We start from the raw sequence: 14,782 nt of genomic DNA, 5'->3' as shown, positions 1-14,782 counted from the left end.
AGAAATTAGGTTTACGATATGTTTCTTTAAGATTCCAGTGCATTCCTCCTTTGCTCTGACTCAGCATTTAAATAACCTTTATCAGATTGGATGATTAGTCACAGACTTTTTCAAAAAATGTTATGCTTTTCTTTCTCAAATGTGGGAATGAAATTGCATCAAAATGTACAAAACAGTGAAATTTATCTTGCCTGGCACCTCTGGGTGCTCAGCACCCCTAAACCTCTGATCCTAGAATCGCCCCTGCTTCCCTGCAGGGTTTTCTGTTTTGGTTTGTTTTGTACTTCAGTAACACGAATGTGATGGTAAAAGAACTTTGTAAAAGTTTGTTTTTGAAGTCCCATATAAATAAAATCATTAGTGTTATAATGATATTTGGAGTCATTTTGTCTTAATTATTGTTTTTGATTTGAGTCTGTTTGTGTCTCCCTCCATATTTAGAACACACACATTGTTATTTTTCTCTTCATGTTCTTGTTTTTATATATTCAGTAATATGAATGTCATAGATGAACTGGTAAACCTGTGTTTTAAAGTCCTGCATAAATAAAGTTATTATTATTAATAATATTTTATTCTATTTTTAAAATGTTTGTTCTTCTTCTTGTTATTATTGTTTTTAATTTTAAGTTTTTTTTGTTTGTTTTTTTTTGCTTTGAGTCTCTTTGTGACCCCGTCGGTGTTTTTTTTCAGGGTAAACTTTTGTTTGAAAATCTCATATAAGTAATTATTATTATTAGTAGTAGTAGTATTACTTAATTTTTAAATTCTTTTCTTTCTTGCGCTGAGTCTCTGTGGTCCCCTTCAGTCTTGACAACACAATCAGTTTCACAGTCAGCAGGTGATAGTTTGCGTTTTTTTCCTGATGGTGGCACTAAAACAACTGGACCATGCACTTCAGACTGACAAATGATTGTTTTCACAGCTGATTTTGGCGTCTGTAGCTGCTTTAAAAAAAGGCTCTTAGAATTAACTCAGAGTCGTCACAAGATGCAATCAATCACAATCACTCCTTAGATGATCAGACATCATTCCACGAAGAGGATTTGATTAACACAACTGTCTATCTGTAAAACTGTAAATAACACTTCTGTTTAATAGTTTGGGGTCACATAGAAATGTCCTTATTTTGAAAGAATTTTTTTCAAAGAAGATAACATTAAAAGGATGATAAATCCAGTATAGACATTGTTTATGCGGCAAACTTTATTTATTTTACCAGGTGAGTTAGTTGACAAGTTCTCATTTGCAATAACGACCCGGTAAACTCTATTCGAGCTTAGATCCTTCTGTTGTCATTTTGCTCATCTTTGTGTCGTTTTCTCTTCCTTTACAGTCGTTTCACTTCTTACTGAAGTTGGTTTGCATTTCTTTGTGACTGCTTCAAGTCTCTTTAGTGTCATTTAGTCTTTTGTTGTGGTGATTTTGCATCTTTTTGCTGACATTGCGGATAGTTTTGGTTTCGTTTCCTTGTCTTTGGGGTTATCTTTGTGTCGTTCTGTCTTTCTTAGTGGTTATTTTAATTCTCACTGAAGTTGGTTTGCATTTATTTACAACTGTGTAACGTCTCTGTGGTGCCTTTAGCCTTTTGTCGTGGTAATTTTGTGTGTGTTTGCTGTCGTTTTAGATCGTTGTGGTCACCTTTGTGTCTTCTACTGGCATTTTGCAGGTAAAATCCATTTTCAAAGCCAACGTACTTATGGTCTGTTAAAGGAAACTATCATAGAAAACTGAAGCTGTCCTTTACTTTTGATAAATTTGCTGCAGAGAAAGAAAAGCTCAAATAACTTTTTGTGTAAAAGTGGCAAAAAAAAGTTTAATGAGTGTGAGGTATAAACACAATCAATCAATCTTTATTTGTATAGCACTTTTCCTCTGATGAAAACGCACCACAAAGTGCTTCACAACATTAAAACATTGAAATAAAAACAAGAAAATCTTTCCCTCCCACCCTGGGTATGTACAAAGAACACTTGCTGTAAAACAGTACTGATAATTCATCAACTCACAAAGTTTCTACACTTTCACTTCCTTCAGTCTAAAGTCGCTGCTCTCTGAATAGTTTCACTGATTTACTCTCAAATCCTCTCAATGCAAACAGTAAACATAATCTATGCAGATAAAACCACAGCTTTAGAGAGAGCAGGTTCAGTGGTTGGGAGAGGTCTGGACGATGTGGGGACAGAGAGATGCATGAGGGTCAAGGTGCAGAGCATCCTGACAAATCCCACCCATCCTTTGTACAGTACTGTGTCTGGACAGAAGAGCAGCCGCAGCGACCGTCTGCTTTCAATGCGCTGCAGGACGGAGCGCTTCAGGCGATCCTTCATCCCTTCAGCCATCAGAATACAGAACTTCTCTTAGCTCCCCCACTTTCAGCTCGGTTGCCCTTTTTATGTTTTTATGGTTTTACATGTGACGATGTTTTAATGTGTTCTCTTAGGTGTTTAATATGAGCTGCCGGATACAACAATTTCCCTATGGGGATGAATAAAGTATCTATCTATCTTTAAATAATGGAGATGCTTTTTGAACTAAGAGTGTTTCTTAACATTATCAGACCAAAATCAGGACACAACTCAACCACCCAGTTTTTATCACAGCTATCAAACAAACAGAGACTACAGCAGCTTTTCTTAGTTGCTCTGAGAGAAAAGCTCCTCCTTTAAGCGATGGTATCGTCCTCTCCTGGCCATCAGCTCGCTGTGCGTCCCCTCCTCCATGATCACTCCCTTCTCTATGAAGATAATGTGGTCCGCCTTCTCCACGGTCTTCAGCTGATGAGCCACGATCAGAACCGTCCGGCCTCGAGCCAGAACCTCCTGCACAACCTAAGGCATGAAATAACGTCTTTACGGCCATGTCTGTCTGGTATTAACGGGATGTTTCCTTTCTAACTTACAGCATGCTGCGCGTCCACATCCAGTTTGCTGGTCGCCTCGTCCAGGATGACGACCTGCGGATCTCGAACCAGAGCTCTGATGACGGCGATGCACTGCTTCTGCCCCTCGGACAGTTTGCCTCCACGCTCTCCTACGTCTGTAAAGACAAACAATGCAGTTTAAAATAAACGTACACACCTATAGATGGTTTTCTGGAGCACGTCTGAGCTTGTTCCAGAAACTCCATCAGAATTCTACAGTCAGTTGTTGAAATATTCGGTCCGGTGGCCTGAACCTCTCATCCTCTTATGACATCTGCTGTTTAAAGTTAATATTTCACCACTTTTACAACTGGACTAGAGTCGGTTTTACTGTCATTGCACAGAGTACAAGCACTGAGACAACACAAGCTCCAGTAAAGTACAGTCCCTTGTGACAGTATTCGGCCCCCTTGAACTTTTCAACCTTTCGCCACATTTCAGGCTTCAAACATAAAGATATAAAATTTTAATTTTTTGTCAAGAATCAACAACAATTGGGACACATTCGTGAAGGGGAATGAAATTTATTGGATATTTTAAATTTTTTTAACAAATAAAAACCTGAAAAGTGGGGCGTGCGATATTATTCGGCCCCCTTGCATTAATACTTTGTAGCGCCACCTTTTGCTGCAATTACAGCTGCAAGTCTCTTGGGGTATGTCTCTATCAGTTTTGCACATCCAGAGACTGAAATTCTTGCCCATTTTTCCTTGCAAAACAGCTGGAGCTCAGTGAGGTTGGATGGAGAGCGTTTGTGAACAGCAGTCTTCAGCTCTGCCCACAGATTCTGGATTGGATTCAGGTCTGGACTTTGACTTGGCCATTCTAACACCTGGATACGTTTATTTGTGAACCATTCCATTGTAGATTTATCTTTATGTTTTGGATCATTGTCCTGTTGGAAGATAAATCTCCATCCCAGTCTCAGGTCTTTTGCAGACTCCAACAGGTTTTCTTCCAGAATGGTCCTGTATTTGGCTCCATTCATCTTCCCATCAATTTTAACCATCTTCCCTGTCCCTGCTGAAGAAAAGCAGGCCCAAACCATGAGGCTGCCACCACCATGTTTGACAGTGGGGATGGTGTGTTCAGGGTGATGAGCTGTGGTGCTTTTACGCCAAACATATCGTTTTGCATTGTGGCCAAAAAGTTGGATTTTGGTTTCATCTGACCAGAGCACCTTCTTCCACATGTTTGGTGTGTCTCCCAGGTGACTTGTGGCAAACTTCAAACCAGACTTTTTATGGATATCTTTGAGAAATGGCTTTCTTCTTGCCACTCTTCCATAAAGGCCAGATTTGTGCAGTGTACGACTGATTGTTGTCCTATGGACAGACTCTCCCACCTCAGCTGTAGATCTCTGCAGTTCATCCAGAGTGATCATGGGCCTCTTGGCTGCATCTCTGATCAGTCTTCTCCTTGTTGGAGGTGAAAGTTTAGAGGGAAGGCCGGGTCTTGGTAGATTTGCAGTGGTCTGATACTCCTTCCATTTCAATATGATTGCTTGCACAGTGCTCCTTGAGATGTTTAAAGCTTGGGAAATCTTTTTGTATCCAAATCCAGCTTTAAACTTCTCCACAACAGTATCTGGGACCTGCCTGGTGTGTTCCTTGGTCTTCATGATGCTCTCTGCACTTTAAACAGAACCCTGAGACTATCACAGAGCAGGTGCATTTATACGGAGACTTGATTACACACAGGTGGATTCTATTTATCATCATCAGTCATTTAGGACAACATTGGATCATTCAGAGATCCTCACTGAACTTCTGGAGTGAGTTTGCTGCACTGAAAGTAAAGGGGCCCAATAATATTGCACACCAGGTGCAGGTTTTATTTACAGTTTTTACTGATTTTATTTATTGGTTTTATAGATTTTATCTATCATTTATTACACATTGTATTTATTGATTTTACAGATTTCAATCATGATTCTTTACAAATCTTATTTATTGTTTTAAATTATTTCATTTATTGTTTTTCCAATTTTTCTTTTTGCTTTTACTAATTTTACCTCCTCTGGTGCAATCATCAACAAGGACCTGCTATTTAACCTGCTACTTAAGTGCTACAACATTAAGGACTGAGAGGTTTCAATGGTTACTGTAATAAAAACAGAATAACGTGTGTCTGTGTGAGCTACCTGTGTCGTATCCGTTCTCCATTTCAGTGATAAAATCATGAGCTTTGACCCTCTCTGCAGTTTCTTTTATTTTCTCTGTGGTGCAGCCCTTCAGCCCATATTCAATGTTGTATTTCAGGGAGCCAGAAAACAGCACAGGATTCTGGGAAACGAGGGCTACCTGCATCAACAAACAAAGGAAGAACACGTCAGAGAGTCAAGGAAACGAGGTGTGTATATATAGCTTATTTTACATGTTCTTTGATGAGGAAATGTGGATAAAAACTTAAAGTGGTAGAACAAGACAAGAATTAAGCTTGATGTGAAATTCATTTAACAGGGATGGGAACAACAAGTTCTGATTCCAGCGGAAAGTTGTTGATGGGGGGGGGGGCAACTTCCAATCGCTGGGCTGTTTACAATCGAACGACAGCTTGTTAACATCGTTAACAAGCTGTCGTTAACGTCGTTACCATCTCGCGGGAGTATCAGCGACAATAAAGTGTTCAAACTTGAAATGAAATTCGCGGATCCGTGGAAAATTCCCAACCCTGATTTAATCGGAGCAGAACATTTTTGTGTAACTGGGGTCTCTTTATCTACTTTTAGGGCTCGTATGAAAATCTACTGATGAATTCACCTTCAAATTAGCTGCTAATCCTGAAGATTCACATACATTTGCCACTTAAAATTGAATAATTTTCTGTGATAAATAAATAATAATACAGCAAATGATTGTTGTCTAATTTGTTTAATTGGGGTCTCTTTATTTACTTTTAAGGTTAGTATGAACACTTAATAATAATAAATGTTGTAGAAAGTATCTACTTCTAGGTCTTTTGCCAACAAAATCACCTTCAAATAAGCTCCTAATCTTGCAAGTTCACATACTTTTGCCACTCAGAATGGATCATTTTTCACAATAAATAAACGGCCAAACATCTCTCTCTTTATCTACTTTTAGGGCTCGTATGAAAATCAGTGAATTCACTGCTAAACTACCTGCTAATCCTGAAGATTCACATACGATTGCCACTGATATTGAATCATTTTTCACAATAAATAAATGACCCATTAGAACATTTTTGCCTCATTCATTTAACCGGGGTGTCTTTATCTAGTTTTATTTCACCCTTCCTGACTGCCAGAGTTCTCCTCAGTGAGGAGAACTCTGGCAGTCATCCAGGGTTCATAAAACCGTGGTTACATGCGTAACCTTCGTTTTATTTCACCCTTCCTGACAGCCAGAGGCAGTTCTCCTCACTGAGGAGAACTCTGGCAGTCATCCAGGGTTCATAAAACCGTGGTTACATGCGTAACCTTCGTTTTATGGCTTGTATGAAAACGTTACTGTGTTTTTGACCATATTTCAGCAGAAATTTAGAAAATTCTAGAAGGTCTCCCAGCATCACCGTCGTCCCATTTACCTTCTGATGCAGGTTTTTGTGTTTGTAGCGATGCAGCGGTTCTCCATCCAGGAGGATCCGTCCCTCCTGAGGTTCGTAGAGCCTCTTCAGGAGGCTGACGCAGGACGACTTCCCGCTGCCAGAGAGTCCCACCAGAGCCGTCATCTTCCCCGGCTGCAGCTCCATCGACACCGACTGGAGGGAACAGAGCAGCGATTAGCCAATTATGGATCGTAATCACTTCTCATTACTCCACCAAGGAACGCGGCGGAATTATGCGAGGATCTGCCTACGTCTGTCTGTCCGTCTGTTAGCAACTTTACTCAAAAACAAACTAAATGATTTGGATGAAATTTTCAGTGAAAGTCAGAAATGAAACAAGGACCAAGTGATCAGACTTTGGCAGTGATGCAGCTTTTAGTCTGGATCCACTGATTTGTTAAATATTTCTGTGTCATTGCCAGATAGCGTCATGGCGTCACTGTAACCATGACAACAAGTGAACACTACACGATCACATGATTGTGATGCTACTACAAATCCACCAATGAGGACTTATATGACAGAAATGATACAAGGAACAGCTGATTAAACTGTGGGGGTGTTTCTGAGTCCCATCAATTCCAGCCACCCGCTACATATTTAGGTCACATGATTCCGTATCCGTGCATAACGTACACATGCATAACTCACACCTGTACTCAGTGCATTGTCATTTAGTTTGTGGTTACATCTATAATAAATGGACACATTCTGATCATCAATAACTAACAAACAAATGCTGCATTTCTGATAATGTCATATGGGAGAATGGACAGCCTTTCTCTCTCTGAGTGCTTTTATTGTTCTGAATATAATGACGCTGTCTGACACAAACGATTACACAGAGCCGTCCTTTATTTACCTTCAGGGCTGGTTTATCTGGAGCTGAGGGATAGCTGAAGGTGACGTTCTGGAAGACAACTCTTCCCTCCAGAGTCTCAGGAGCCAGCTCTCCCTCCTTTTTACTCTTCGGCGTCCTGTCGATGTATCCGAACACTTTGGAAATGACTCCGACTGTGGACACGGTGTCCTCATAGCAGTGCAGAATCTCCTGCAACAAAAACAAAAATAAATCAAAGTTTATCAACAAAAAAGAAGTTACTACTCAAATACCTAAATTATCGGTGCCTCGGCTCACCTTTAAATTCACTGACATGGGCTTCTGGTAGAGGAAGAAGGACACGAGGCTGCCGATGCTGAGGCGACCGGATGAGATGAGGCTCCGGGCCTGAACCAGCATCAGGATCTTTATGCTCAGAGTCAACAGCTAAATGGAACAAATGCACAGAATCACTCACTCTGGAGTTGGACTTATAAACAAACAACAGACAAAAAATAAACCAAACTTCAAGCTGTCTGTGTATGTTCCTGGTGGAAAAGTCCACTCCCTCCACGGCCTTCTTACCCTCCGTGTGAAGCCAAAACAAACGCTGTAGATCCCTGAGCGTCTCTTCAGGCTGCACATTCTCTCCACGGCCTCCTGGTACCTCCTCACTTCTCCTTCCTCCGCCTTGAACCTTCGGACCGTTCGGATCCCGCTGATGGTCTGAGAAACCCGGTCCCGGTTCTCAGCGTGGCAGTCCTGGATCTTCTCCTTCAGCTCCTGTTAGACAAAAAATACAGAAGCAAACATCAGCAATTAATGTTGCACTCATTCTATATTTAGTTGTCTCACTGGCCTCCATTTGCCTCCTCGTAGATATTTTACTGTTCTTTGTGTTGATTTACGATCTCTTTGTGGTTGTTTTGAGATGCTTTCTAGTTGTTTTACTGCTCGTTGTGTTTATTTAGTGTCATGTTATGATAATTTTTTGCCTCTTTATGTTAATTTTTTTGTCTCTCTCTGGTTGTTTTACTGCTGTTTGTGTTCATTTAGTGTCTCAGTGGTTATTTTGACATTCTATATGATCATTTGGTGTCTCTTTGTGGTCATTTTTGCCTCTTTCTGGTTGTTTTACTGTTCTTTGTGATTAATTAAGGTCTCTCTGTGGTCAGATTCTGCCTCTTACAGTTTTATTGCTGTTTGTGACAATTTTTTTCTGCCTCTTGTTTTTATTTTACTGCTCTTTGTGGTCATTTTTGCCTCTTTGTTTTTATTTTACTGCTCTTTGTGGTCATTTTTCTCTCTTTGTTTTTATTTTACTGCTCTTTGTGGTCATTTTTGTCTATTTGTGTTTATTTTACTGCTCTTTGTGGTCATTTTTTGCCTCTTGTTTTTATTTTACTGCTCTTTGTGGTCATTTTTGTCTATTTGTGTTTATTTTACTGCTCTTTGTGGTCATTTTTGTCTATTTGTGTTTATTTTACTGCTCTTTGTGGTCATTTTTTGCCTCTTTGTTTTTATTTTACTGCTCTTTGTGGTCATTTTTCTCTCTTTGTGTTTATTTTACTGCTCTTTGTGGTCATTTTTTGCCTCTTTGTTTTTATTTTACTGCTCTTTGTGGTCATTTTTTGCATCTTTGTTTTTATTTTACTGCTCTTTGTGGTCATTTTTTGCCTCTTTGTTTTTATTTTACTGCTCTTTGTGGTCATTTTTTGCCTCTTTGTTTTTATTTTACTGCTCTTTGTGGTCATTTTTGTCTATTTGTGTTTATTTTACTGCTCTTTGTGGTCATTTTTTGCCTCTGTTTTTATTTTACTGCTCTTTGTGGTCATTTTTTGCCTCTTTGTTTTTATTTTACTGCTCTTTGTGGTCATTTTTGTCTTTGTGTTTATTTTACTGCTCTTTGTGGTCATTTTTTGCCACTTTGTTTTTATTTTACTGCTCTTTGTGGTCATTTTTGTCTATTTGTGTTTATTTTACTGCTCTTTGTGGTCATTTTTTGCCTCTGTTTTTATTTTACTGCTCTTTGTGGTCATTTTTTGCCTCTTTGTTTTTATTTTACTGCTCTTTGTGGTCATTTTTGTCTATTTGTGTTTATTTTACTGCTCTTTGTGGTCATTTTTTGCCTCTTTGTTTTTATTTTACTGCTCTTTGTGGTCATTTTTGTCTATTTGTGTTTATTTTACTGCTCTTTGTGGTCATTTTTGCCACTTTGTTTTTATTTTACTGCTCTTTGTGGTCATTTTTCTCTCTTTGTTTTTATTTTACTGCTCTTTGTGGTCATTTTTTGCCTCTTTGTTTTTATTTTACTGCTCTTTGTGGTCATTTTCTCTGTTTTTATTTTACTGCTCTTTGTGGTCATTTTTCTCTCTTTGTTTTTATTTTACTGCTCTTTGTGGTCATTTTTCTCTCTTTGTTTTTATTTTACTGCTCTTTGTGGTCATTTTTCTCCCTTTGTTTTTATTTTACTGCTCTTTGTGGTCATTTTTTTGCCTCTTTGTTTTTATTTTACTGCTCTTTGTGGTCATTTTTCTCCCTTTGTTTTTATTTTACTGCTCTTTGTGGTCATTTTTTGCTTCTGTTTTTATTTTACTGCTCTTTGTGGTCATTTTTCTCTCTTTGTTTTTATTTTACTGCTCTTTGTGGTCATTTTTTTGCCTCTTTGTTTTTATTTTACTGCTCTTTGTGGTCATTTTTTGCCTCTGTTTTTATTTTACTGCTCTTTGTGGTCATTTTTCTCTCTTTGTTTTTATTTTACTGCTCTTTGTGGTCATTTTTTGCCTCTTTGTTTTTATTTTACTGCTCTTTGTGGTCATTTTGTGTCTCTTTGCAGTATTTTTGTGTCCTTTTCTGGTTGTTTTGAGATTCTCTGGAATCATTTTGCATGTTTTTGTGGTCGTTATGAGGCTCTTGTGGTGACTGTTTTATTTCTTTTCATGGCCACTTTCTGGTCATTTTGCATGCTTTTGATGCAGTTTTAGATTTAGAGGCCCAGAGGTACTATCAGCTTGTTGGACACAAGGAATTGACGCACTGTAAAGTTACACTGAAGTGAACAGAGAAAGTTTCCTTTTGTAGTAGATAAACGTGAAAATGTCCTTCTGGCCCATCACAGTGTATCATTCTGCACAGTGAAGCTCAAATATCCAACATCTAGAGAAGCAGCGATGAGCAAAACACATTCTTAAACTCCTGAGTTGGAAACATCTCTTAATTTAAAGTTAACAGATTCATCCTTGTATGTGCTGCCATCCAGTGGACATTTCTGGTAACTGCCGGTGCACTTACCTTGGCCAAGGTGATGTATTTGTTTTGCACTAGAGCTGTCAGCGGCATCTCTATGCAGGTGAGCACAGTCAGCTCCCAGGAAAGGTTCAGCATCACTGCAAACATGAGGCCGGCTTTGACCGTGCTGCGAACCGTAGCGTTAGCGTTTAGCGCTACCGTCCGGCCCATCCTGTCCACGTCCAGGTGCAGCCGGGAAGCAAGAGATCCTGAACAAAAGCAGAGTTCCAGAATATTCATTTACAGCCAGGTTTCAATGTTTGCTACAGATTATGAAGGAACAGCTGATCTCATGTTCAATAATGCAACTTTAATGGAGGGGTGCAACAAATAATCAATCAGTTTTAAGCTATTAAATTAATCTACAACTATTTTCATAAACAATTAACATCGGATCTGATTCCAGCTTTTTTTTTTTTTTTTTTCAGATTTTTGTATTTTTTTCCCGACGAGGAAACAATTTTTTTGGTACCCGTAAATGAAGACAACGGGAGGGTTAAAACATTTCAGATTAGGAGGTTACATGAAAGTGAAAATCTGTTTCTTTTCTAGCATGTCAGGCTTATTTTAAGACACCTCAGTTTGACAATCCTGGTAAAATACGTAGAGCTTAAAATAAGTTTTTCAAGCTAATTTTAAGATCGCAAGATTCTAAACATCACACCTTATTACAAGAAATCTGACCAAACAATTTTTCACTTGTTCTATTGGCAGATCCCCCCCCCCACACACACACACACACACACACACACACACTTATTTCAAGGTAAAAGTTCCTTGGAAAAAGTTTTTTTTTTGTTTTGAGAGGGGCAGTTTTTCCAGTGCAAAGGTGGTCTAATCATTTTTCTCATGACGGTACGTTTGACTACCTTTAGAAAAAGATGTGGAGAAATAAAAAGACACCCTGTTGACCCAGTTCAGTACGGCAGCTCTTGAATAACTGAACAGAAATGTCAGATAAGCTCCTCTTACCGGGGTTATTCTCCTCAAAGAACTGCACTTCCTGCTGCAGGAGGCTCTGAAACAGCAAACCCTTCAGCCTCTTGTTCAGTCTGGCCAGAGTCAACATGAACGTTCCTCCTCTCAGGCCAGAGAACAGCACGCTTTAAAGACGGATAGAAAAATACAGCTTAGTCCTCAAATCAGGCAAACTAATCACACTGTTTACTGTTAGAATGAGGCTGCAGGTGACAATAACGATGCTGTTGTTTCTAGAAAACCCAAAACAGAAAGATTACCTTCCAAGAGAGACAAATGCCAACCATCCGATGGCGTAACCGAAGCTGCTGTGAAGCACTTCACCTCGTAACATGTCGATGACCTTCCCCTGATACAAGGGAATCAACGAATCACCTGTTAGGAAACATGAACGACATCAATCAGATAAACAGGGACACTTTCGGCCTTCTTGTTTATGTATTTTTGTGTCTTCCTGCAGGTCACAATTTAACCAGTTTTAAGTTTGAAAATGTGGAAAAAAAATGTTCACAGTGAAACTTCTGACGTCCACATTTTCGAGAAATTTTTGAACATTTTTTGGTGGAAAAAAAAATATTTCTTTAAGAACATTCACATAAAAATCAACCAAAATCCAGTGAATTTTACTGGATTTTTAAAAATTTTATTTTTATGTGAATGTTCTTAAAGAAAATATTAGAAGTTTTACTTATCACTTCAGATATTTTTAGGATTTTTTGGGGAAGGCTTTTCCTCATTTTTTGAAAATATTCACGAATATTTTCTTGCCAAATTTGGGGGATTGTTTTTTAAATAAAACTTCTTAGGGAAACTTTTCTCTTCCTGAAGGCTTTGCAAATTTTCAGAAATTTGCAGAATTTTTTTAGAAGATTTTTACTCATTTTAAAAAAAAATTACTAGAATTTTCTTGCCAAATTTGGGGGATTTAAAAAAAAAAAAAACTTCTGAGGGAAACTTCTAAGAAATTATTGGAATTTTCTCTCTGAAAGTTTTGCAAATTTTCAGAAATTTGAAGATTTTTTTTTTTTTACTAAATTTAGGGATTTTTTCAGACAAGGAAACAATATTTTTTGGTGCCCGTAAATGAAGACAACAGGAGGGTTAAAAAGCTGGTGAGCATCCGTTTTTCACACTCACAGATGACGGCTAAGATGAGGAAACCGAAAGCTGCGACCAGATAAAGAGCGTCTGGTCTGAAGAGCTTCAGCGTCCTCATGAGCAGCTGCCCGGTATCCAGTTTGCCGCTGTCCTTTTTCCCCTTTCCGTTCCCACACAGGCCCTTTTCCCAAACCAAACAGGCCAACACCGAGGCCGCGGGGCCCAGCAGCAGCATGTTGAAGTCAGGAGACGGTTCTGAATACGGCTCCGACGGAGAGGATCCAAGAAACCGTCCACTTTCAACTGCAGGAGTGAGGAGGCAGAGGAGAGCCACCAACCTGTGGAGCACAGCCTGAGGATTTCCTTCAGTCAGTAATAAGGTGAAAACGTGGAGACAGATCCACTTTACCGTCCCGAAGGCCCACACAGCTGCCAGCCCCCCACAGCTGGAGCTCTGCATCAGCAGCCGTCCGGCCCACAGAGCCGAACACAGAACCGCATCGAAGAGGACGATGTAAAATCCACACGCAGCCACATCCTTCATTCTCCTTTAGTGGATGTTCAGACTGACAGAGGCTGAATCTGACCTGAAAAGACAAATATTATGGATACTAGATAAAGCTGCTACACCCAATAATGAGACTGAGCTGAATGTTACAAATAATGTGCTTTTTTTAACAACAGAGTCAAAAAAATTAATTATACACCTGTAAATGTGTAGATTATGGGCTCTTTAACTCACAGTGTAATCTAGGACCAGTGTTTTGGCTCAATGATGCTCAAATATTTCACTTGCACAGTGATTTAAGAGCTTTATTTCATCAAATTTAAGTAGATTTATTTCGGTTTTAAAGAAAAATGCACCAACAGATACTGTATTTGTGATAAATTAAAAGTGTCTTTTGAACATTAGAGCAGAAATAAGCCTTTAAATGTGCAGAATATGGGCTCTTTAACCACTTGCACAGTGATTTATAAGTGCTTTATTCCACCACATTTGAGTGATTTATTCCAATTTTAATACAAAAATGCACAAACTGATGCTGCAGTTATTAAAAATAATGTGTTTTTTGAACATTAAAGGACGTAAACACATTCTACTAGAGTCAAAGTAACAAAATTATGAACATTTAAACTTCTAAATGTGCAGAAACTGAGCAAAATTCGCTGGCAGCTACAAGTTTGTAACTCTGTGTAAATGATCATAAATAAGACTAATTCACACACTGCTGAAAACTGCTTGTCTGGTCTGAAACAAAAGCTGAGCACAAAAAACACAGAAGAATGACCTTAATATACTGACAGAAACAGAAAGAACAGTTATATCACGTTATGCTCATTTCACTCTGAAATAAGTTAAAACACGACTGGGCTGAGCTAAGACAATTATATTCCAAAATACTCTGCCTAAAGCTCTACAACATTACATTAATTTTGAAGCTAACTTTTTGTAACTCAACCACAGTAGGTAGCTACTACTAGCTAGTTTTAGCTAGCTTATAGCCTCGATGCTAGGTGGCAATAGCGCTTTAAGTGTCCGCTGTCCGGCTGCTGTTTAATATTTAGCTGCACAAACCTGTGATACTCTGAAACATATATGAACCGAGGTTATGTGGATGAATTTGAACGACCTACCGTGTGTTTATCCACCGCTGACTAACTAACGGCTACATGCAGCTGCTTCACTTTCAGTTTCATTTTCAGTCGGATGACGTCTGCTCGACCTGTTTACGGCTCCGGACATCTGGAAAAAGGCGTACACACGCAAAAGATAAAACTCAGGTCTCATTCTGGTTATATTATCTCTTTCTTTATGAAGCATGAGTGCGAGTTCTGAAAGTTTGGGTTTCCTGAGCTCCAACGGCTGTTTCACACAGCGGCCACAAGATGGCGGCAGATCTCTTCAGGCAACCGTCTTATTTTTTCTTCTTTTTTTTTAAAAAAAAATACACAAATAAATATTCCTGTAAAATAACTCAACATGGCTCAGACTTAAATCTTCAAAACAAATAAATGAAAAAATAAATGTGCATTTTTTGCACACTTAAATATCTTAATACACTCTATGAAGTGAAGGGTCTATTTCAGGCAACTGGACTTATTCT

At 38.8% G+C, this 14,782-nt stretch overlaps 1 protein-coding gene across 2 annotated transcripts in view; it reads right to left on the bottom strand.

Moving 5' to 3' along the window:
- Positions 1 to 1,831: 1,831 nt before the first annotated feature.
- LOC110960748 (antigen peptide transporter 2-like) overlaps positions 1,832 to 14,782 on the bottom strand; it is a 29,270-nt gene continuing 16,319 nt past the window's right edge. Inside the window, exons 1-12 of one of the 2 annotated variants that reach the window (XM_051939787.1) lie at positions 14,313 to 14,578; positions 12,717 to 13,264; positions 11,840 to 11,954; positions 11,574 to 11,704; positions 10,605 to 10,810; positions 7,899 to 8,096; positions 7,632 to 7,760; positions 7,356 to 7,544; positions 6,473 to 6,646; positions 5,067 to 5,226; positions 2,903 to 3,039; positions 1,832 to 2,831 (exon numbers count right to left, since the gene is read on the bottom strand). In XM_051939787.1, coding sequence (XP_051795747.1) covers positions 2,637 to 2,831; positions 2,903 to 3,039; positions 5,067 to 5,226; positions 6,473 to 6,646; positions 7,356 to 7,544; positions 7,632 to 7,760; positions 7,899 to 8,096; positions 10,605 to 10,810; positions 11,574 to 11,704; positions 11,840 to 11,954; positions 12,717 to 13,221 — 2,139 coding nt within the window. In that variant the 5' untranslated portion in view covers positions 13,222 to 13,264; positions 14,313 to 14,578 and the 3' untranslated portion in view covers positions 1,832 to 2,636. Of the gene's footprint in view, positions 2,832 to 2,902; positions 3,040 to 5,066; positions 5,227 to 6,472; positions 6,647 to 7,355; positions 7,545 to 7,631; positions 7,761 to 7,898; positions 8,097 to 10,604; positions 10,811 to 11,573; positions 11,705 to 11,839; positions 11,955 to 12,716; positions 13,265 to 14,312; positions 14,579 to 14,782 lie in introns of those variants that run through there. The other variant, XM_051939786.1, reaches the window with a different exon arrangement.

Source organism: Acanthochromis polyacanthus, chromosome 19 (genome assembly GCF_021347895.1).
Source record: "Acanthochromis polyacanthus isolate Apoly-LR-REF ecotype Palm Island chromosome 19, KAUST_Apoly_ChrSc, whole genome shotgun sequence".
In the NCBI taxonomy this organism is placed as follows: Eukaryota; Metazoa; Chordata; class Actinopteri; family Pomacentridae; genus Acanthochromis; species Acanthochromis polyacanthus.
This window is presented reverse-complemented; position numbering and strand designations above follow the sequence as displayed.